Source organism: Capricornis sumatraensis, chromosome 3 (genome assembly GCF_032405125.1).
Source record: "Capricornis sumatraensis isolate serow.1 chromosome 3, serow.2, whole genome shotgun sequence".
Lineage (NCBI taxonomy): Eukaryota > Metazoa > Chordata > Mammalia > Artiodactyla > Bovidae > Capricornis > Capricornis sumatraensis.
This window is the reverse complement of record NC_091071.1, coordinates 138008059-138032869: the sequence shown is the minus strand read 5'-3', so window position 1 is coordinate 138032869 and position 24811 is coordinate 138008059. Positions and strand designations below refer to the sequence as shown.

Sequence of the window (24811 nt, the reverse complement as noted above, 5' to 3'; positions counted from 1 at the left end):
TAGTGAACTTAGAGAAAGAAGAAAAGGGAAAAAAAAATCATAATCTTGCCCTGGAACATGATGGAAGTAATGAGGCATCAAGGCCACTTACTGCTGAGAACATAATTGGCCCATAAACACAGGAGATACTTGGTGACGGGAACAACTTCTTTGTTTCAAAAACGAAGGGATGCCAACACATCATAACCCTCCTGTTGTTTAGTGCGGTATTTCGAAGAGTAAAATGGATACTATCCCCACAAATAATGCACCCTTATAGGAAAGGGATTACTGCTGTACTTACTAGCTCAAAGTGTTTTCAAATAATGTGAATAAATGATGCTAAAGGCAGTGCAAAGGAATAGAAGGTAGGTCACTTGGCAATGAAGGGAAAGCTTGGATTTTAGACCTGAAGGTATCTCACACAAAATATAGAAAGAGCCTGAAGACCCTCAGAGATCCTTATGGACTTGTTAAGGCACCCCCAGGGAGCTCATACATGAATCAAAAGAAAGAGAATACAATCATCTCAGGCCCAGTCCCGTTTGATGACAGGTAGAAAGATGATTCCTTTTTGAGAAGGAAGAAATGGCCACATTTTCCTTATTCTGGAACGTCTTTGTCCTGCTACTTTAAAAATGTGATAATCATCGCAGAAAAAAAAAATTCAAACTTTCTTGAGTTTACTTCGTAATTTTTTGTGACTGCAAGTGTTCAGCTGGTGTACAGGTTAAAGATTTTGGTTTTATAATTATTTTTTGGAAACCTTTCTTCCTTCTTAAACATTTGAGTCAGCATACATTATGCTACTATTGAGACAGCCAAGCAATAATTCATCTTTGTGGAAGTCAGAGACATCTCATGTATTAATGAGCAAGCCTTTCAGTGACAAGTTGATGGAAACAGGTTCCAACTACTACTCAAACACAGCCAGAGATTTCCAGGAAGGAGAACATAAAGTCAGTGACAAGGAATTTCTTACCCGATTTGTGTCCAGCCAATGAATGGACTTTGCTTTCATCTGGCACTGCAAAGAAATAAGAGAGATGAGGATCAGATCGGCTTGTAAATCAGCCAGTTTTTGAACAATAAATTAATATAGATTAGTAATATGTGAAATCTTTTACTGGCAAAGATTTGAGAAAAAAGTTTCCCCAGCCTGCCTAGGGCATCTCATTTCTACTGGTTGGTATTTCAAAGACAGTTATGAAGAAATATATGTTCATTAAATCTTCTGTGAATAGAATTTCATTCTTTTGAATTGTTTTAATATTTTCACTTATTTTAACTGGACTGTTGTTTCTGTAGCCACAAAAACAGAAATTAAACTCAAGGATCTGGAGCTGTATAATATATAATAAGACTCTTTGCGCATAACAGCAATATATACGTTCAATCCCCAAGGATCAAATTTCTGTATCTGGTCAAAGTGGACGAAAGGGAGCAAAGTTACAATTCCTTCTGAAAAATGTATTTAAAAATAAATATACCATGAAACAATGGCATTCAAAAGATAAGATCTTCATCAGGCAACAGAGGACAGTGAGTCTCTAGAGATGGAAAACAAGTAGGGTGATTCCTAAAATTGCTCCAGTTTACTGTCTGGAGAAAGTCTTCAGGTTGTGGTGTAGGAAGGGAGACACAGGCAGAGCCCAGGCATATATCAGTCTGTGGATGCGAAGCTGGAAATCCAGAGAAAACCAGGGCAGACAGAGTTTAGGTCAGAGAATTAGAAAGAAGAGAGGTATACAGAATTCTTTCTGAGATCTGCAGAGGATCCCTGCAGGTATTTAATTAATTGCTAATGATCACATGATCTCTGGTTCCTCTGCCTTTTCTAAAACCAGCTTGGACGTCAGGAAGTTCATGGTTCACATATTGCTGAAGCCTGGCTTGGAGAATTTTGAGCATTACTTTACTAGCATGTGAGATGAGTGCAATTGTGCGGTAGTGTGAGCATTCTCTGGCATTGCCTTTCTTTGGAATTGGAATGAAAACTGACCTTTTCCAGTCCTGTGGCCACTGCTGAGTTTTCCAAATTTGCTGGCATATTGAGTGTAGCACTTTCACAGCATCATCTTTCAGGATTTGAAATAGCTCCACTGGAATTCCATCACCTCCACTAGCTTTGTTCGTAGTGATGCTTTCTAAGGCCCACTTGACTTCACATTCCAGGATGTCTGGCTCTAGGTGAGTGATCACACCATCGTGATTATCCAGGTCGTGAAGATCTTTTTTATACAGTTCGTCTCTGTATTCTTGCCACCTCTTCTTAATATCTTCTGCTTCTGTTAGGTCCATACCATTTCTGTCCTTTATCGAGCCCATCTTTGCATAAAATATTCCTTGGGTATCTCTAATTTTCTTGAAGAGATCTCTAGTCTTTCCCATTCTGTTGTTTTCCTCTATTTCTTTGCATTGATCATTGAGGAAGGCTTTCTTATCTCTTCTCACTATTCTTTGGAACTCTGCATTCAGATGCTTATATCTTTCCTTTACTCCCTTTGCTTTTTGTTTCCCTTCTTTTCACAGCTATTTGTAAGGCCTCCCCAGAGAGCCATTTTGCTTTTTTGCATTTATTTTCCATGGGGATGGTCTTGATACAGTGTCAGACTTTATTTTTGGGGCCTCCAAAATCACTGAAGATGGTGACTGCAGCCATGAAATTAAAAGACACTTGCTCCTTAGAAGGAAAGTTATGACCAACCTAGATAGCATATTCAAAAGCAGAGACATTACTTTGCCAACAAAGGTCTGTCTAGTCAAGGCTATGGTTTTTCCAGTGGTCATGTATGGATGTGAGAGTTGGACTGTGCAGAAAGGTGAGCGCCGAAGAATTGATGCTTTTGAACTGTGGTGTTGGAGAAGACTCTTGAGAGTCCCTTGGACTGTAAGGAGATCCAACCAGTCCATCCTAAAGGAGATCAGTCCTGGGTGTTCTTTGGAAGGACTGATGCTAAAGCTGAAACTGCAGTATTCTGGCCACCTCATATGAAGAGTTGACTCATTGGAAAAGACTCTGATGCTGGGATGGATTGGGGGCAAGAGGAAAAGGGGATGACAGAGGATGAGATGGCTGGATGGCATCATCGACTTGATGGACGTTTGAGTGAACTCTGGGAGTTGATGATGGACAGGGAGGCCTGGTGTGCTGCAATTCATGGGGTCGCAAAGAGTTGGACATGACTGAGCAACTGAACTGAATGATCACATGATATGAGGAAACTACCCAACACCTGGGCGAGAACTACCCAAAGGGGAAAGAACACAGTGCCTGCAGTTCTCATAAGGCTAGGAATAAAGTTCCCCTTCCCAATACCCAGAGTGAAAAACTTCATAATTTAGGGGCATCCATTAGAATAGGAAGAAGGATATTGCTTCAGCAGTGAGTAAAAATGTAAGTGAACATAGCTCTCATGAAATGATATGATTTTGAAAGACACAAATTACCAAAGCTTATATAGGAAGAGATAATCTAATAGCTCCATAGCTTGTTGGGTTTTTTTTTTTTTTTTACTGGATTTATAGTTCAAACTTTCTGAGAAAGAAACCTCTAGACCCAGATGACTGCCTTGATGAATTCAACCAAAAATTTAGGAAGAAATACTACCAATTCTCTAGAAATTCTTTCAGAAAATTCACAGGAGGGAACATTACCTAACTCATTGTGAGGCTGGCATTACCCTGATATAATATCAAGCAAAGGAAGTCTATGAAAGCTACTAACCAGTATCTGTCATGAACATAGAATCAAAGTGTTCTTAATCCTTAGGCAACTCTGCATGGATTATCATCTCAATATTCAACAACAGCCATTCAGTATTCACCATGTGTTGTAGTCTACATTAGTCTGTGAAACTCTGGTGGCTCAAGGGTAGATGCAAAGCAAGGGTGAATTTGCTAACAGAAAGATCTCCTTCATTTCCCCAAACATTTGATTGGTCTCAGAGTAATAGGCTTCTCCTTCCTTTACCTATAACATTCAGTCTATTTCACTGATCCAGTCACTACACAAAAATTTTCATAAATCTTCCCACACCCACCTGGTCCTCTTTTCCTAAGCATTTCTTTATTTTCTAGATAAAAACATTACATGTTTGTGATTACCCTGGTATTAACTTGCTTAAAAATCGTGTTAGACTTCATGCTTCCAGTAGGAGATGCCAATCCCTATGTATCAGGCTCCAATTGTGGGCCAAATTCTGTCTTACCCACTTCTGAAAAAACTTACAGTGGAATCTATTGTATAAATGGAACAAATAGTGGAAAGCAAGGATGATGATTAAAAAAATACTACTAGTAGCTAATACTTAGCACTTATGATTTACAAGTTCTACCCTCTACCTTTTATATCTATTAATTTATTTAATGCTCACAGTAACCTTTGACGATTGTTGTCATTACCTTTACAGATAAAGAAACTGAGGCACACCTCATCAGTGGAGGAGCCAAGGCTTAAACAAAGCACTTTTAATCACTCTGTTAGACTTGTGATGAATCATAGAAGAGTTATATTTTCCAAATTATTGACAATCTAAATTAAATGTAAGAAAAGCCCTGACAAACACTCTTATGTTAGAATTCTATTACCTTTTTAATTAGAATACATCTTATGAATAGAAAGTTTCTATCATGATCAATATTAACAGTGTTAGCTATAATTTTGTTTAACATGTTCAGAATTCTACAGTTTTAATGGATTCAAGCTGAAATAATTCACTTCCACTACACAGATGAGAAATCATCTGAGATAAAAATCTTGACTTATTATTCTAATATATTTATTAAATTTATTAATAAATGTAAAACCAGAGCATCATAGGTAAATTTGTTTTACCTATCTGTGCCTCAATCTCATCATCTATAAAATGAAGATGACACTGCTTTCCAGGTATGCTTAGAATAAACATTATATATTACATGTATAAGTTTATGCAGAATATGTAGAAGATCACGTGTGCTTAGTCACTCACTCTCAGTCATGTCTGACTCTTTGTGACCCCATGGACTGTAGGCTGCCATGCTCTTCTGTCCATGGGGATTCTTCAGGCAAGAATACCGGAGAGGGTTGCCATGCCCTCCTCTAGGGGATCTTCCCAACTCAGGGATCGAATCCAGGTCTCCTGCACTGCAGGCAGATTCTTTACCATCTGAGCCACGAGGGCAGCCCATAGTAACTGCTTCATAAATATTAGTTATTAAATCATCAGTAACGATAAACTAAATAGAAAAATTTACATAATGTTACATAATAACATGATAGCTTATAATGGAACAAATGTGACTTAAATTCCAGATTTACCAGGCAAGTTAGTAAGTTCCTTTAAACTTCACTTACTCAGTGTGAAAAATAATATAAAACACTATACAAAGAGCTGTGAAGACTGAGTGAAAAACATTTACAAAATCACTTAGCACAGTTCCAGGTACGTATTTCTCAACAAATGAAAACCTTTGATAAATGGGAACTGTGAGAGTGGGAAGGGTGGTGAACTTGATGATGCTGGTGGTGTGTATGACTTAACCTGCCTAGGATTATTAAGGAAAAGACAGTGCACAGGATATTTTCAGCTGCATTTCATCGATAATCCAACACTCACAACAGGTTTCACCTTTCAGTTTACCTGGCTCTGAGTTTATTTTGTAGTTGAAGAAAGGCAATATATATATGGTTTCATTTTATGCAGCTATTCTTTTCTCTTAATATAAATTTATTTATTTTAATTGGAGGCTAATTACTTTACAATATTGTATTGGTTTTGCCATACATCAACATGAATCCACCAGAGGTATACACGTGTTCCCCATCCTGAACCCCCCTAGCACCTCCCTCCCCATATCATCCCTCTGGGTCATCCCAGTGCATCAGCCCCGAGCATCCTGTATCAGGAATTCACACAAGGATAGGATCTTATTTTTTGTTTTTATCTTTTTAAAACAGCCATAAGTTATACCATTAAATCTAAGCCAATATAAGTACTGCAAGTTCCCCAGCCACGTTAGGCTGAACATGATAACTTTTTGGCTGAATACTATCTACTATTTTTAGTAGGAATACTTATTATTTTAATTGACAATTTGAAATTCTTTAGAACACTAACAAACTATTTCAAAAAATGGTGTAGAACATCCAAATGGGTGATAGGCATAAAAATTAGGGGTCTTTCTCCAAATATTCACTGACACAGATGTCTATCTTTAGGACAGAAGATAAATGAATAAACATAATAGAAAATGGAGGGAACTGTAATGACTTAATTAATAGAATACATTTTATTTAAAAGGTTAAATTGGGAACAATCATCTTTTATGCACATGCTTAGTGCTGGGAAGTGATTTAAATAACAGTAGCAAATGAGAAAATGAGGTAAAATTACATACACCACCAAGCTTTTTTTTTTTAATGACAAGTGTTATAATTAATACTCAACTTCCTTTATCACTCACACCACCTTAAAGCTACTAAAAAGTTCTCTCTCAGAGCAGAAGGTTAAGTCTAGTCATTTCTTGCATATTATTTAGATAGCATAGCAATGGGAATAAAATTAGTTACCATATTAATATGACAGGTATGTCATTTTAAACAAAGAGCCTATTTACAAGAGGCTGAAAATGCGTGAGCCTGGTGGTGGAAAAGTCTTCCATTCCAAAATGGCAAGTAAGGTACCAAAAGTATCAAGGAAGAGGGTGGTGATGGAACAGGTGCCAAATTTTTTTGTCTTGTTCTAATAACAGATTGCTTTCTCTTCCTCCCTTTCTTTTTCTTTCCCTACCTCTCCTTTTCCCTTCTCCTCAGCCTGCCTCCCTTCCTCCCTCTCCTCTTCCTTTCTTCCTTCCTTGAAGTTTCTCGAGCATATTATGCTCCCTCTCTTATCCTTCACTTTTACCCAAGGACTGGTACTATTTGCTCTTTGGCAAAATGACAGGATACTGAAAGAGGAGCTCCCCAGGTCAGCAGGTACCCAATATGCTACTGGAGATCAGTGGAGAAATAACTCCAGAAAGAATGAAGGGGTGGAGCCAAAGCAAAAACAATACCCAGCTGTGGATGTGACTGGTGATAGAAGCAAGGTCCGATGCTGTAAAGAGCAATATTGCATAGGAACCTGGAATGTCAGGTCCATGAATCAAGGCAAATTGGAAGTGGTCAAACAAGAGATGGCAAGAGTGAACGTCAACATTCTAGGAATCAGCGAACTAAAATGGACTGGAATGGGTGAATTTAACTCAGATGACTATTATATCTACTATTGTGGGCAGGAATCCCTCAGAAGAAATGGAGTAGCCATCATGGTCAACAAGAGAGTCCGAAATGCACTACTTGGATGCAATCTCAAAAACGACAGAATGATCTCTATTCGTTTCCAAGGCAAACCATTCAATATCACAGTAATCCAAATCTATGCCCCAGCCAGTAACGCTGAAGAAGCTGAAGTTGAACGGTTCTATGAAGACCTACAAGACCTTTTAGAACTAACACCCCAAAAAGATATCCTTTTCATTATAGGGGACTGGAATGCAAAAGTAGGAAGTCAAGAAACACCTGGAGTAACAGGAAAATTTGCCCTTGGAATGTGGAATGAAGCAGGGCAAAGACTAATAGAGTTTTGCCAAGAAAATGTGCTGGTCATAGCAAACACCCTCTTCCAACAACACAAGAGAAGACTCTACACATGGACATCACCAGATGGTCAACACCGAAATCAGATTGATTATATTCTTTGCAGCCAAAGATGGAGAAGCTCTATACAGTCAACAGAAACAAGACCAGGAGCTGACTGTGGCTCAGATCATGAACTTCTTATTGCCAAAATCAGACTTAAATTGAAGAAAGTAGGGAAAACCACTAGACCATTCAGGTATGACCTAAATCCAATCCCATATGATCATACAGTGGAAGTGAGAAATAGATTTAAGGGCCTAGATCTGATAGATAGAGTGCCTGATGAACTATGGACTGAAGTTCGTGACACTGTACAGGAGACAGGGATCAAGACCATCCCCATGGAAAAGAAATGCAAAGAAGCAAAATGGCTGTCTGGGGAGGCCTTACAAATAGCTGTGAAAAGAAAAGAGGTGAAAAACAAAGGAGAAAAGGAAAGATATAAGCATCTGAATGCAGAGTTCCAAATAATAGCAAGAAGAGATAAGAAAGCCTTCCTCAATGATCAATGCAAAGAAATAGAGGAAAACACCAGAATGGGAAAGACTAGAGATCTCTTCAAGAAAATTAGAGATACCAAGGGACTATTTCATGCAAAGATGGGCTCGATAAAGGACAGAAACGGTATGGACCTAACAGAAGCAGAAGATATTAAGAAGAGGTGGCAAGAATACATAGAAGAACTGCACAAAAAAGATCTTCATGACCCAGATAATCACTAACGGTGTAATCACTCATCTAGAGCCAGACATCCTGGAATGTGAAGTCAAGTGGGCCTTAGAGAGCATCACCACGAACAAAGCTAGTGGAGGTGATGGAATTCCAGTTGAGATATTTTAAATCCTGAAAGATGATGCTGTGAAAGTGCTACACTCAATATGCCAGCAAATTTGGAAAACTCAGCAGTGGCCACAGGACTGGAAAAGGTCAGTTTTCATTCCAATTCCAAAGAAAGGCAATGCCAGAGAATGCTCACACTACCGCACAATTGCACTCATTTCACATGCTAGTAAAGTAATGCTCAAAATTCTCCAAGCCAGGCTTCAGCAATATGTGAATTGTGAACTTCCTGATGTTCAAGCTGGTTTTAGAAAAGGCAGAGGAACCAGAGATCAAATTGCCAACATCCACTGGATCATCAAAAAGCAAGAGAGTTCCAGAAAAACATCTACTTTACTGACTATGCCAAAGCCTTTGACTGTGTGGATCACAATAAACTGTGGAAAATTCTGAAAGAGATAGGAATACCAGACCACCTGCCCTGCCTCTTGAGAAACCTATAAGCAGGTCAGGAAGCAACAGTTAGAACTGGACATGGAACAACAGACTGGTTCCAAATAGGAAAAGGAGTACGTCAAGGCTGTATATTGTCACCCTGCTTATTTAACTTCTTTGCAGAGTACATCATGAGAAATGCTGGACTGGAAGAAGCACAAGCTAGAATCAAGATTTCCGGGAGAAATATCAATAACCTCGGATATGCAGATGACACCACCCTTATGGCAGAAAGTGAAGAGGAACTGAAAAGCCTCTTGATGAAAGTGAAAGCGGAGAGTGAAAAAGTTGGCTTAAAGCTCAACATTCAGAAAACGAAGATCATGGCATCCGGTCCCATCACTTCATGGGAAATAGATGGGGAAACAGTGGAAACAGTGTCAGTCTTTATTTCTATGGGTTCCAAAATCACTGCAGATGGTGATTCCAGCCATGAAATTAAAAGACACTTACTCCTTGGAAGAAAAGTTATGACTAAAGCATAACTGAAAGTAAAAGCATAATCAAAGCATATTGAAAAGCAGAGACATTACTTTGCCAACAAAGGTCCGTCTAGTTAAGGCTATGGTTTTTCCAGTGGTCATGTATGGATGTGAGAGTTGGACTGTGAAGAAAGCTGAGCACTGAAGAATTGATGCTTTTGAACTGTGATGTTGGAGAAGACTCTTGAGAGTCCCTTGGACTGCAAGGAGATCCAACCAGTCCATTCTGAAGGAGATTAACCCCGGGATTTCTTTGGAAGGAATGATGCTAAAGCTGAAACTCCAGTACTTTGGCCACCTCATGCGAAGAGTTGACTCATTGGAAAAGACTCTGATGGTGGGAGGGATTGGGGGCAGGAGGAGAAGGGGACGACAGAGGATGAGATGGCTGGATGGCATCACTGACTCGATGGACGTGAGTCTGAGTGAACTCTGGAAGTTGGTGATGGACAGGGAGGCCTTATGTGCTGCGATTCATGGGGTTGCAAAGAGTCACACGACTGAGCGACTGATCTGAACTGAACTGAACTGAGCTGAGCTGACTCTAAACAGTTACTATAGTGGTTGAAGAAGTACCAGTGAAATGCTGAGTCCTTGTGAAGATGAAATTCACAGATATTTTTATTATAACTGCTATTTTATATTTAGAGGGCACTGTGGACTTGCCTCTCTTGAGATTTCTCTAGATAATGGGATTTCTATATTAAGCTCCTGCTTCCTGGCATTCGACTCAGGATCAATGGACACCATTTGATTTAATTGTTATAAGGGTTTTCATAAGGCAGGCACTCTTTGGTTTGGATGCCTGTTAATTTCCTGGCATGTCCTCTGGTTCAGGAAGACTTGCCTAGGAAACAGCAATCTGACAGCCTATGTCTCCAGTTATTTTGGTTGTGGACCTTTGAAGCCAATCAAAGGTCTACCAGCTACCCATCACTAATGGAACCTTATTTTAAAATGTGGATAAACGCACAGTGTCTCTTGGTTAATTTCAACCAGGTTCACTGTTAAAGTTGAGAGAAACCATAAAGAAAGAAAATATGGGAAGAAAATCTGTGAAAAATATGGTGCTTTGAGACCTTAGTGGCAAACATTAAAGTACATGTAAGACATACATTGGCTTCCCAGTAGGACATATTTATATTAATATGGTGATCACTTAAAGTGTTTTATTCTTTTGTCAAGCCTTCTTATACATTTCAAATGCATTCTCACTGGGGGAAAATAATCTCCTTGCTTATTGATAGTATTTGATACGCATTTTATAACATAAGTGACTATTAGGGACTTCACTTGCTTAATAAAAATTTGCAGAACAGTGGCAGATTTGGTGAGCTAATGGACCCCATATGCTCTTCTTATGCTGACAGAAGATGGTATATTGCTAACATGCACAAATCTTTTCAGATAAAAATTGCCATCAGCTACAGTTATTCTTTTTGAGAATGCCAACACTATGTCACAAATGGGGAACATGCAAATGTGTTCAGATTCCCACTACTTCATATCGAGAGACTTTGATGCAAAGCAGAGTTCTATAACATGATGCAATGCTTGTCTTTCACACAGACAGCTCTATTTCGTTTAACTTTGGATTTCCCTGTCTTTGACATAATAGAGACTGCTGTTTTGAAGATGATGTTTGGCACAATAAAAATCCATCTTCTAATGAGGCCATAAATATGTTTTTTGGGATAGTTTACTAGGTAACTAAATATCAAATAATTTCTTAATAGCTAATAAACTTGTTTCTAAAAGTTGTTCCTTCAGAATTAAAAAAAAATGATGTAGTTGCTAATATTAAGAATACAATTTCTTCTCCTTCAGCAGATCAATTTCTGTGCCACTGATTGACTTCCAGAATTTCTAAGGAACACAAAGCTGTTTCAAGTTGTAAATTAAGTTCCCTCCTTCACAACCATGAAGTATTGCTGCATTAATTTATACTGTTTTCTTATGTCGATGACTATTTGGCATACTGCTTCTCCTTAGGGAGACTTTTTTGGGTTTTCAGCACTATAAATTCCTATGTGTTGAAAAATTCTTCCAATTCTTGAAAAAAAAAGTGAAATAGAAAAACAAAGTAAGGCATCTGCTGAAAAATGGGCTAGGTGATCAGTAGGGGATAATGACACAAATATTCTCATCGTCTCTCTTAGTTAGCTGCCTGCAAAGCACCCTGTTCATCCTTAGCTGTGTTGCTACTCTGACAATAAGCTAATCAGAACACAACAACTGAAGTTTTCTTCTAATGTTATAGGGCAACTTCCAGAATACTGGAGTGGGTTTCCATTTCCCTCCTGAGGGGATCTTCTCAACATAGGAATCAAACTCGTGTCTCTAGTTACCAGGGAAGCCCATAATTACATGTGTGTCCAGGGACTAATGATTCAGTCTTTTTCAATCTTACTGAACTTACCTGTAAAATGCAGATAATGCTCCCTACCAGAGAATATGAGACAACTTAGAGAACACAAAAACTTATCACGGACACCAGAAGCAGCAAGTACTCAAAGATGGATAAAGCCTGTCTTTCACACCCTACCACTTCTGCTAGTGCTCTGCACGCTACCATATCACAGGTATGTTTTTGAACAGGCTGCGTAACTTCATGCATCTGTACAATGCATGAACAGCACATGCAATTTCCTCTGACTCATAATAAAAATGCTTCCATTATCCTGCTAGGAAAACATGCTTTAAGACTCCACTCAAATGTCATCTTTTCCACATCATCTTCTCACATCTCCAGTTTGAACTTAGGGACTAAATTTATACATACCTCAATTATTTGTGTATGATTCTGTTTCACATTAAACTGTGAACACCTTAAGGAAGGGGTGTGTCTTGTTTTTACCCTTGTTAGCATGGAATCATGTCCAGTCTCTAGTAGGTATTCTTAATGTTTGCTGAGTGAACAAATGTATCATTTGTAAAGATAAAGGAAAGGAAGCAGCAATTTGGATATATCTTTTCAGCAAAAGCTTCTAGACCAATGAATGTGAAATATGTTTATCAAGATATACACATGGTTATATAAATGTTGTGACAAAACTGTATAGACACCTAGTAAAATTCTTATGGTGCAATTTGTAGACATGTTCTTAGCAAGGAAAGGTCAGAAGAAGGTGACTGGAGTTAGATTCTGGGATAGATCTAAAAAATGACCACAACATAGTAGAAATGTTTAGAATAAATACAAACTTACTTAAATTTTGAGTAGTGAAGTGTAGAAAAAATATAATTGGTAGTCTAATCACAACTCATTTTGCATTTTTAATAAATGTGCTATTAGTGCTTTTGTATTTAGTTTTGGGCTTGCTGGCACTAATTTCTCCATTGTTCTTCATGTGGTAATGACACTGGAAAGAGAAGTTCATTGTGTTTACAGAAAATTTCACATTACATTAACAAAAACACTGAGTACTTAGCACAGAGGATACTCCTTTCAGTACACAACTATGAATTTCCAAAGCTGTAAATAGAGTAAATAGATGTATTTTTGCTACATCAAAATTTCAGACAAAAACAGAAAACCTAACTTTAAAAACTGCTTTTATGAAATACGGACTCATCAAAATCTTTATATGTTTAAGATGCAAAGAACAACAATAAAGCAAACACAGTCTATTAATCAGTGAGTTTGAGAAAAGAATATTATTTTACTTTGAAGGTTTGTGGCTGCTCCACTCCAATCTTGCTCCTTACCCTCACTCAGATGTAACCACGATACTGAATTTTGCCCTTTATACTTTTCTTACTTTAAAAAAATTATCAAAAATTCATCCCCAAATAACATAATTTAAATTGTATCCTTCATTAAATGATACTGAATTCTGTTACACACTTTTCTGTGTATACTGATGTGATCATACAATTTTTCTTTTTTAGTTTGTTAGTATGTGGCTTACACTGACTGATTTCAAATGTTAAACCAACCTTACATTCCTAGATAAACTCTACTTGATCATAATCTTCTTTTACACATTGTTAAGTTCAACTTGCCAAATTTTTTAAAAGAATTTTATACCAGTTTATGAAGAACATCAATCTAAAGTTTTCTTTCTTCTATGTCCCTGTCTGGCTTTGGTATCATAGTTGGGAAAGCATTCCTTTCTTTTTATTTATCTGGAAATGTCTCTATAGAATTCCCATTATTTCCTCCTACAAAATGCTTAGCAGAATTCACCAAAAAAGCCATATGGAGTGAGAGTTTTCTTTGTGGGAAAGTATTTCACTATAATCCTTTGAAAATCTGTTTACCCATTTGTCTCCTATATAAAGATATCATGGAATCAATGCTGAATATAAGGAATTAAAAACAATATTTTTTTTTGAAATACAGGACCATGAACAGAATGCCTCTAAGCTGGTAGACTAAAAGGAAACCATATCTAGGCCCAGGCTATTCCCCTGTCCTGATAGCACACACACGACCTTCATGAGCAACTGTCACAGAAGCACCTTCCAAGAGTCCTCATAACTAGACTTTCACTAAATTCAACTGCCTAGAAAATAAGTCTCCTTAGTCTTTAAATTCAAGTTTGGACTCTTTTTTTTTTTTAACTCTTCTCCTTGTATTTTCCTCTATTCACTTTTTATTCACTTTCTCTAGAATGATTCCTTGTTTCTGCCCACTGTCTTTATCCTTACCTGGAAATGCCTTAAACCTCTCATTTGTAAATACTATATTTCTCCTGGGTCCAGCTCCCTACCATGTCCACTTCTTTGTAGGATATCCTATTTCTGTCCTCCCTAAAACACTTTAGGTTTGCCTCCAAGAAAATGTACCACTTTCTACATGGTGTTAAGTTGATTTGTGGGCAACCTGAATGAAGGCAAAGATATTATTTTACTCATCTTTACAAGTTACAAAGGTCCTCAAGTTAGTTGTATGAAGTCACTCTCTCTCATTTGTTAATCTATGACAGAAAAAAGATGGCTGTGTGGGATCCCTCCCAGGAAACTTCCTTTCCTATGAATTCTCAGGATCTACCCTAGGGTTGGACTACTTCCACTACTCAGACTATGGAAACTCTCAGGTTTCCTAGAACCTTGAAAAGTTTTTCTGTTTTCAGCAAGAAATCAATATTGATTAAACCATAGGGAAAAAAAGGGCAGACACTACCGTTTAAGTCACACAATAAATGGCCATTATTAACTATTAACCAGTGGAAAAACACACTTCTCATTCCACTATTTATAATGTATGTTTCCATAGAGTGATTCTATCTTTAACAGGGATAAGGAGGAAAGAAACGAAAACTTACTACCTACTTATATGTATCAGAAATCATGCCAAGCATTTCAATACATGTTATCCTGTTTAATCATCATAAAAACCATGTAAACACTATTACCTTCACTTTACAGAGGAGGAATCTGAGGCTCAGAGGAGTTGTGTCATAAAGTGAGCAAGTGGGATGGCCAGGATCTGAAGGTTCCTGACTTCAAAGCACACATTCCTTCTACTATGTGAGTCTGAGAGGTAAGATTTTACTAATAGTTTTACCACCAAGAACTACACATTTCAGTAGCCACCACTATCACCTAAAGTAGAATTTCATAACAAACCCGGAGAAAGAGCACATGGTGTCTCTTAAGAATGGTTGTGGATGCTCTCAAAAGAAAGAAATAGAGCTGTCATAAGTCGTCTCAAGTCTTGTACACCTGGAAATTGCTACCAAAGAGAGGCACAGACTATTGTTCTGATAATGTCAGCAGTAGAAAAGGGAGGAATGAAGAAAAATCAGAGTGACATCACAGAGAATTTATTGCTTGAAGCAAAAGAGGGAACCACACATGAATCATGTGTGTGGTCTTGCAACTGAGGGCCACCATTATTAGAAGACAGAGAGGGAAAAATGGGGTAGGATCAGGTCAATAGTATGGATAAAGCAGAAGCAGCATGGTGTCTTCTGGGACTCACATCTCTTTTTCACCTCCCCCTGCCAACTTTTTGATGCAACCTCAGACAGTATTAGATTTTGGCAGCCAAACTGGACAATTGTTAGTTCATCACATGTACAGTTAACAAAAATCCTGAAGTCCTTTTTACATTAACTCTTGTTATCTTTGTCCAACAGATATTTATAGAGAGTCAGTGGTATGCCAGCCATCGTGCTGGGCATGTGGACTGTGGAAGTGAACAAGGTAGTCCTGAGCCCTGCACCAGTAGGGTTTCTACCACACAACTAACCACAGATAAGGCATGCAGTATTTTGCAAACCTTCCTCATCAAAGCTACCTTCAGCTCTCACCTTGGCAGATGTAATAACCCCTGACTGAACTCTGGGATTCTGTACTCAGTCTCTGTTGTCTCTATTTCACATAGAAATTATTATAATCTTTATAAGATAAAAGACAAAACGAAAAGCTTATCATGACAGTCTCTTGACTCAAAGCCTCCCAATCTGATCACATTTAGAAGAAAATCTGAAAACTTGCTAGACTCTCCAAGACCTGGTCCGCAGGGGTCTTTCCAACCTTGTTCTGCATGGCCCTCTCCTTGCTCAGTGTATTTCACTCATCCTGGCCTCACTGCAGTTTCACAAATATGCCAAGTGTGGCCCTCATCAGGGGGGTCTTCCCCCATGTAGTTCAATGCCTTCCTTCACGCGCATCTCTACAGTCAAAGGATCATCACAGAGCTGTTCCCTGGCTACTAAGGTAGGAGGCCCCTAACTGTTACAAACCCCAACTCTGTTACTATTTCTTCACCTTGGTTCATTTTTCTAAAAGCACTCATCACTCACATCTTCCCTAATTAGAACCAAAGTTCCGGGTGGATGTGGGCTTTGCTTTGTTCACTGTTTTGTCTTTAGGGTCTAGAACAGTGCCTGGTACATGTGAAAGTGAAAGTTGCTCAGTCGTGTCTGACTCTTTGCGAACCCATGGAGTATACAGTCCATGGAATTCTCCAGGCCAGAATACTGGAGTCGGTAGACTTTCCCTTCTCCAACCCAGGGATCTTTCCAACCCAGGGATTGAACCCAGGTCTCCCACATTGCAGGTGGATTCTTTACCAGCTGAGCCACAACAGAAGCAAGCCCAAGAATACTGGAGTGGGTAGCCTATTCCTTCTCCAGCAGATCTTCCCAACCCAGGAATCAAACCGGGGTCTCCTGCATTGCAGGCAGATTCTTTACCAACTGAGCTATGAGGGAAGCCCATTGGTGCGTGGTAGGCACTTGATAAATATCTGTTGAATGAAAGGATGCTCAGGGATTTGGAGCAATGGAACATGCAGACACTGGACCTAGTTTATAGACTGAGTCTTCCTGATGGCTTTAAGTTGAGACCCGGAGATATACCGGGATGGATGAAGCTAGTGTTTGGACAGAGGAAATATGAAAACGCCAAAACAGGATCCCACACATAGAACTTAAAACTCCTCTGTACAGAGGGTGACTAGTGAGAGATGGAGTGTAGGAGAAGAAATGAGTCAGTCATGGAGAATCTCAGAAGCCACGTTAATGAGTTTTGTCTTTATCCTCAAGGCAATGGGACACTGCTAAGGGATTTTCAGCAAGAAAGTGACATGATCAGATTTATGTTTTAAAACGATCACTCAGGCTGCAGCGTGGAAAATGAATTGGATGAGAGTAAGACAGGAGAAGGAAGTTGCTTCAGGAATTTACATTTATCCCTATTAAATTTAATCTTCTGAATTGCAGCTCATCAGTTCTCCCTGTTGAGATCTTTTTGAATCCCTATTCTGTCATCCACACATTAGCTAACCCACTGAGCTGTGTGTCACTTATACATCTGATAAGTCAGCCTTCTACATCTGAGTCATGCTCAGAGCTTACATTACTGAACACCATCCCTGTTCTCTTTAGGTGCTTGTGGGTTGGCTTACTCTCCCATCTCTAGGCAATGTCTCTTCTTGTAAAGTTCACTGGCCAGCCCAGAATTGAAACATAACCCTCAAGATTTAGTAACCTGAGCTACCTAGGATTTTCATGTGCATTTCCCCTAGAGCTTATGGACTTCACATTAGGACAGAAACTCAATTTATTTGTGCATGAATTAATGTTGGCATGTGACTTCTTGCTGGGGATGGCATAGTTGCTTCTGTTCTTGGCTGCAATAAGTACTATCAAAAGATTTCTGTTCTGGCATGAACAGAAATATATTTCTGCCCAGACGCTACTATCATCTGTTTAATATGCAAACTGTGCAAAACCAAGGCTACTAGTATGTAATAGATTTTGAAAAGTTGTCATCCAGACTCATTGTTTATTAGAGGATATTAATTTGTGGGTTTATGTGCTGTGTCTCCAATTCAGAGCATACTACCATTCACTTAAATAGATCACAAAGTTCTGCATGCACTCTAGTCAAATGATCTGGTATTTTATACTGGTCTATTAGATGAGCTTATTTAAATCAGGCTCCTCTTTGCAGAATGGGTGATTATACATACATATTAAACATCCACTATCTTTTGGAAGATATTGAAATTTATTAAGAATCCTGAACAAGGTTGAGCTAATAGAAAACATTAATAGGAAAAATAGAAAGTCACCAGACCCACACTCCAAAGTGACTTCACAGAAAGTGATTTTTTAACCTCTTTCCCTTAGACCAGGGGTTTCTTTGGAGGCTTCAGTGGCCACCAACCAATGAAGGGAAAAAGGAAAAGCAGTGGACTTAATTTATGGTATATCATTCCCCTCCCTGCTGTTGCTACCTCAGTTCTTATAGTAAATGCAGCTTCTTGTTATACAACTTCGGAAGAGATTTAGAAAAACTGATTTAAAATTATTTGGGTGTCAGTTTCTCATTTAGTAACAACTGGCTGATTTTCTTTTAAGCAAGCTTTGTGAATACCAAGAATTTCTTGTCAACTGGGGAAAAAATCCTCCAATACAAATGCAATTACTGATATTTTAAAATAAATTATAAATGTAATAATTAATAACACTGGCATAATTTTACATTCCAGAGACAGTCTTTAACAACTTCAAACTTCTGGTTTTATTCTTATAGTTTAAAGACAGTGTCCAGGATACTTTGGCAGGTCTTTGTAAAACACACAGGCTCTAAGCCTTGTGCCTAGAATGGCTGACAGGAAAAAACAAAGCAAAACAAAACTATTGCCGGTTTTAATCAGAGGAACTGTTTCAACAATTCAGGACAGGAAACTGTAAACTTAAAATACATCGTCTTAGAACAACTAAAATGAAAAAAAATGATGTACTGATATTCAGTGACAGGCATCTCCCGTCCATATGTTGTGCCTTCACTAGACTTTTCAGTTTGAAAATGGCACCATCATTGTCCCAGGCAACTCTGACTCCTCATCCTCTGCTTCAGCTTCAAAATAGTTGGTCAGACTTGACTTTGACCGTAGGTAGGGAATCAGGTCACTGCTCTCTTACTACTTTTTTTTTTACTGACTCTACAATTCTACCAGAGTAAGATTGGAATAATATTCTCTAAAGACTAAAATCTAAAAGAACTTGGAACTTCTGTCAACTCACATGAGGCTTCCTTGCATTTCTGTATGCAAGAGTGAGCAGAAGCATATGGCCTTACAGGATGGCTAAGGCAGACCCTGTAGGCTGGCTGACCCAGTCTCCCTGACAACCTTGTCCTCACCAGCTACTTTCTGGTTGCTAGGTATACTTTCTGTGACATGTTATAGCCTGGTCAATGAGCTAAAAGTGGAAGCTTTCTGGGCAGCACTTCTTAGACAATATTGGATATCCTGATATAAAGAAAGGTGGTACACTCTTTTGCCTTTTCCCCATTCTTCATCTTTTTTGGGGCGGGGCAGGGGTAGGGGCCTGGAACATGGATAATATTTCTGAAGATACAGTGGACATCTGGACACCGCAGTAACAAATATGATGACAAAGGCCAAAAAATCGAGAATGAAAGAATGGAAAAAGAGAAGGAGTCTGGGTCTCTGATGGCTTTCCTGGGACACTGAATTACTCCATCCAAATTTCATGTTATATATGACTAAAAAAAAATATATATATATATATACACACACACATATATATACATATGTATATATACATATAAATATACATATATATACATATATATATGTATATATATATAAAATCACTGCTGGTAGAGTTTTATGAGCGTTGCAATAGAATGTGCTCTTTCAAGTACCATTTTAACTGACAGGAAATAGCTTTTTGTGTCAACCAAAAATCTGTTAATAAATATCACTCTGTTCATAATATTTTTTATCTTCCATTTCACATGAGAGTCCTCAGTGATGTGAGGTCAGCCAACACACCTTGCATCTTTTTCATCCTTTTCCTAATTAAAATCCCCATTTCTATCATGGACACTATTATCTGCTTTTTAAATTCTATTTTTAAATTATTTTAATGATGCCAATTTATTTTATTCTAATTGTAAGAATAATACATATTTGAAGATTTAAAATATGCAGAAATATATCAATAAGATAAAAATGATCCCTGAAATTTCCAATAGGAGAAAAATCAATGTTCACATTTTGACAAATATCCTTGCATTATTTATGTATGCATAGATGCACACATATTTATAAGCATACACATACAAAACTGTACATTGTGTTCTTCAAATATTTTATCATTAACATCTCATGTCATCAGTGTGAAGATTTTTATTGGTTGCATAATAGTCTATTGTATCTATCAGCATATATTTTTACTAAACCTCTTATTGCTGGAAAACTAAGTTCACTAGTGAACTTAAAAATTACTGAACAATTGCACTCATTTCATACACTAGCAAGATTATGCCCCAAATTCTTCAAGCCAGGCTTCACCAGTGCATGAACCGAGAACTTCCAGATGTGCAAGGGGGATTCATAAAAGGCAGAGGAACCAGAGATCAAATAGCCAACATCTGCTCAATCATATAAAAAGCAAGGGAATTAAAAAAATTACTTCTGCTTCATTGACTATGCTAAAGACTTTGACTGTGTGGATCACAACAAACTGTGAAAATATCTTAAAGAGATGGGAATATCAGACCACCTTACCTGCCTCCTGCAAAACCTTTATGCAGGTCAAGAAGCAATAGTTAGAACTAGACATGGAACAACAGACAGGTTCCAAATTGGGGGAGGAGTACATCAAGATTGTATATTGTCACCCTGCTTATTTAACTTAGATGCAGTGTACACATGCAAAATGCTGAGCTGGATGACACACAAGTTGGAATTAAGATTACTGTGAGTAATATCCACAACCTCAGATATGCAGATGACACGACTCTTATGGGAGAAAGTGAAGAGAAACTAAAGAGTCTCTTGATGAAGGTGAAAGAAGAGAGTGAAAAAGCTGCATTAAAACTCAACATTCAAAAACCTAAGATCATGGCATCCAGTCCCATGACTTCATGGGAAAGTGGGAAATAGATGGGGAAACAGTGGAGACAGTGACAGATTTTATCTTCTTGGGCTCCAAAATCACTGCAGATGGTGATCAGAGTCACAAAATTAAAAGACGCTTGCTCCTTGGAAGAAAAACTATAATAAACCCAGACAGCATATTAAAAAGCAGAGACATCATTTTCTCTACAAAGGTCCATATAGTCAAAGGTATGGTCTTTCCAGTAGTTATGTACAGATGTGAGACTTGGAACATTGAGAAGGCTCAGCACTGAAGAAATGGAGCTTTTGAACTGTGGTGCTGGAGAAGACTCTTGAGAGTCCCTTAGACTGCAAGGAAATCAAACCAGTTAATCCTCAATGAAATTCTCTCTGAATATTCACTGGAAGGATGATCCTGAAGCTGAAACTTCAATATTTTGACCACCAGCTGTGAAGAGCTGACTCACTGGAAAGGACCCTGACGCTCGGAAAGATTGAGGGCAGAAGGAGAAGGGAATGACAGAGGATGAGATGGTTGGACAGCATCACTGACTCAATGGACATGAGTTTGAGCAAGCTCAGGGAGGTAGTAAAGGACAGGGAAGCCTGGCATACTCCAGTACAAGGCGTCACAAAGCGTCAGACATGAGGAAGCGACTGAACAAAAACAACAGTGAAAAATCCCTGAACTTAATTCTTGCTCAAATCTTTGTTTATTTATTTGTAGGATAGTTCTTCAAAATGGAACTACTGGATAAAAGATTAAAATAGCTGTGAAAAGAAGAGAAGCAATAAGCAAAGGAGAAAAGGAAAGATACAAGTATCTGAATGCAGAGTTCCAGAGATATCAATGCAAAGAAATAGAGAAAAACAACAGAATGGGAAAGACTAAAGATCTCTTCAAGAAAATTAGAGATACCAAGGGAACATTTCATGCAAAGATGGGCTCGATAAAGGACAGAAATGGTATGGACTAACAGAAGCAGAAGATATTAAGAAGAGGTGGCAAGAATACACAGAAGAACTGTACAAAAAATATCTTCACAACCCAGATAATCACAATGGTGTGATCACTCACCTAGAGCCAGACATCCTAGAATGTGAAGTCAAGTGGGCCTTAGAAAGCATCACTACGAACAAAGCTAGTGGAGGTGATGGAATTCCAGTGGAGCTATTTCAAATCCTGAAAGATGATGCTGTGAAAGTGCTGCACTCAATATGCCAGCAAATTTGGAAAACTCAGCAGTGGCCACAGGACTGGAAAAGGGCAGTTTTCATTCCAATTCCAAAGAAAGGCAATGCCAAAGAATGCTCAAACTACTGTACAATTGCACTCATCTCACACGCTAGTAAACTGTAATGCTCAAAATTCTCTAAGCCAGGATTCAGCAGTACATGAACTGTGAACTTCCAGGTGTTCAAGCTGGTTTTAGGAAAGGCAGAGGAACAAGAGATCAAATTGCCAACATCCGCTGGATCATCAAAAAAGCAAGAGAATTCCAGAAAAACATCTATTTCTGCTTTACTGACTATGCCAAAGCCTTTGACTGTGTGGATCACAAGAAACTGTGGACAATTCTGAAAGAGATGGGAATACCAGACCACCTAACCTGCCTCTTGAGAAACCTATATGCAGGTCAGGAAGCAACAGTTAGAACTGGACATGGAACAGACTGGTTCCAAATAGGAAAAGGAGTACGTCAAGGCTGTATATTGTCACCCTGCTTATTTAACTTCTATGCAGAGTACATCATGATAAATGCTGGGCTGGAGGAAGCACAGCTGGAATCAAGATTGCTCGGAGAAATATCAATAACCTCAGATATGCAGATGACACCACCCTTATGGCAGAAAGTGAAGAGGAACAAAAAGGCCTCTTGATGAAAGTGAAAGAGGAGAGTGGAAAAGTTGGCTTAAAGCTCAACATTCAGAAAACGAAGATCATGGCATCCGATCCCATCACTTCATGGGAAATAGATGGGGAAACAGTGGAAACACTGTCAGACTTTATTTCTTTGGGCTCCAAAATCACTGCAGATGGTGACTGCAGCCATGAAATTAAAAGACGCTTACTCCTTGGAAGGAAAGTTAAAGTTATCACCAACCTAGATAGCATATTGAAAAGCAGAGATATTACTTTGCCAACAAAGATCCATCTAGTCAAAGCTATGTTTTTTGCATTGGTCATGTATGGATGTGAGAGTTGGATTGTGAAGAAAGCTGAGCACTGAAGAACTGATGCTTTTGAACTGTGGTGTTGGAGAAGACTCTTGAGAGTCCCTTGGACTGCAAGGAGATCCAACCAGTCCATCCTAAAGGCGATCAGTCCTGGGTGTTCATTGGAAGGACTGATTCTGAAGCTGAAACTCCAGTACTTTGGCCACCTCATGCGAAGAGTTGACTCACTGGAAAAGACTCTGATGGTGGGAGGGATTGGGGGCAGGAGGAGAAGGGGACGACAGAGGATGAGATGGCTGGATGGCATCACCAACTTGATGGACATGAGTTTGAGTGAACTCCGGGAGTTGGTGATGGACAGGGAGGCCTGGTGTGCTGCAGTTCGTGAGGTCACAAAGAGTTGGACACGACTGAGTGACTGAGCTGGAACTGGAACTGGAAGAATGCTGGATTTTCTAAATTAATTAACTTTTCATGATGTTAGATTAAAAAAAGAATAATGCAACCCAAAATGAGGGGCTTTCCCAGTGGCTCAATGGTAGTCTATCTGCCAATACAGGAGTTGCTGGTTCAAGCTCTGGGTTGGGAAGATCCTGTGGAGAAGGAAATGGCAACATATTCCAGTTTTCTTGCCTAGAGAGTCCCATGGACAGAAGAGCCTGGCAGGCTACAGTCCAAATGGTCACAAAGAGTCAGACATGACCTAGCATGTATGCAATCCAAAATGAACATCCTAGTTTCACACATATTATCCATAGTAAATCTCTTCTCCAGCAAAGGGAAAAAAAGGGTTTCTTTCCACTCAAATAATCTTCTCTACATATTTCTCTTAATACTAGCATTTTATTTTCAAAGTGAACCTTCTGCAACATGCTTAGAAAAGTACATGGTAACAATATATTGAACACTTGTTTAAGACTATTGCATTCTTTTTCAAATATAATCTTCCCACTCCATTAATGATGAGGCCTATCATCATTGTTGTCCAACAGGGTAGACAATTAGGCTGAGCTGTCTTTAGAAATTCTTTCCCTTAATGACTTTGTGACCACATTTTCAATATAATATCACCTCTAAATTATTGCAAGGTCATAGATAAGCCCTTTATGTATATATTTTTTTAACATGGATATAGATTTAGATATCTAAGAGGTTAGTTAATTTAGCCCATTGAAGTGTGTTAATTAATACATCTAACACTACCAAGTAGCTATGCTGGATACTGTCTACATTAGGTTACGTGACTATAGAACACTTTAAGGCTCCTCAATTGTCTTAACATATAAAGCTGTAGAAGATTGCACTTGTATTAATAAAGTCTTTGATTAAACCTAAATACACAATCTGCTTTGGATAATTTGTAAAAATGGGCATAATTTATGAAGCTGTATTGGGTGAGCCTGTACCAAGTGTTAAAACTATGTAGAATATTTTCAATTTATTCTAAGTCAATCATATTCTTTGGTTCAATTTTTTTTTTGGTATTACTTTGAAGTATTTGTCACAATGACTAATACTATATGAGCAAAAACTAATACTAGGTGAGCAAAATCTCTCAATATTCAGCTTATACAACATTTGTGACAACTCACATGCAATCAAATTGCTCTGCTGCTGCTGCTGCTGCTGCTAAGTGGCTTCAGTCGTGTCCAACTCTGTGTGACCCCATCGACAGCAGCCCACCAGGCTCTGCTGTCCCTGGGATTCTCCAGACAAGAACACTGGAGTGGGTTGCCTTTTCCTTCTCCAAAGCATGAAAGTGAAAAGTTAAAGTGAAGTCGCTCAGTCCTGTCCGACTCTTAGCGACCCCATGGACTGCAGCCCACCAGGCCCCTCCATCCATGGGATTTTCCAGGCAAGAGTACTGGAATGGGGTGCCATTGCCTTCTCTTAAATTGC

The 24811-nt window shown here is 38.6% G+C and overlaps 1 protein-coding gene across 4 annotated transcripts in view; it reads right to left on the bottom strand.

Moving 5' to 3' along the window:
- PARD3B (par-3 family cell polarity regulator beta) overlaps positions 1-24811 on the bottom strand; it is a 1140922-nt gene that overhangs the window by 404144 nt on the left and 711967 nt on the right. For all 4 annotated transcript variants that reach the window (XM_068967371.1, XM_068967374.1, XM_068967373.1 and 1 more), the window contains one exon: positions 962-1006. In XM_068967371.1, coding sequence (XP_068823472.1) covers positions 962-1006 — 45 coding nt within the window. The remainder of the gene's footprint in view (positions 1-961; positions 1007-24811) is intronic.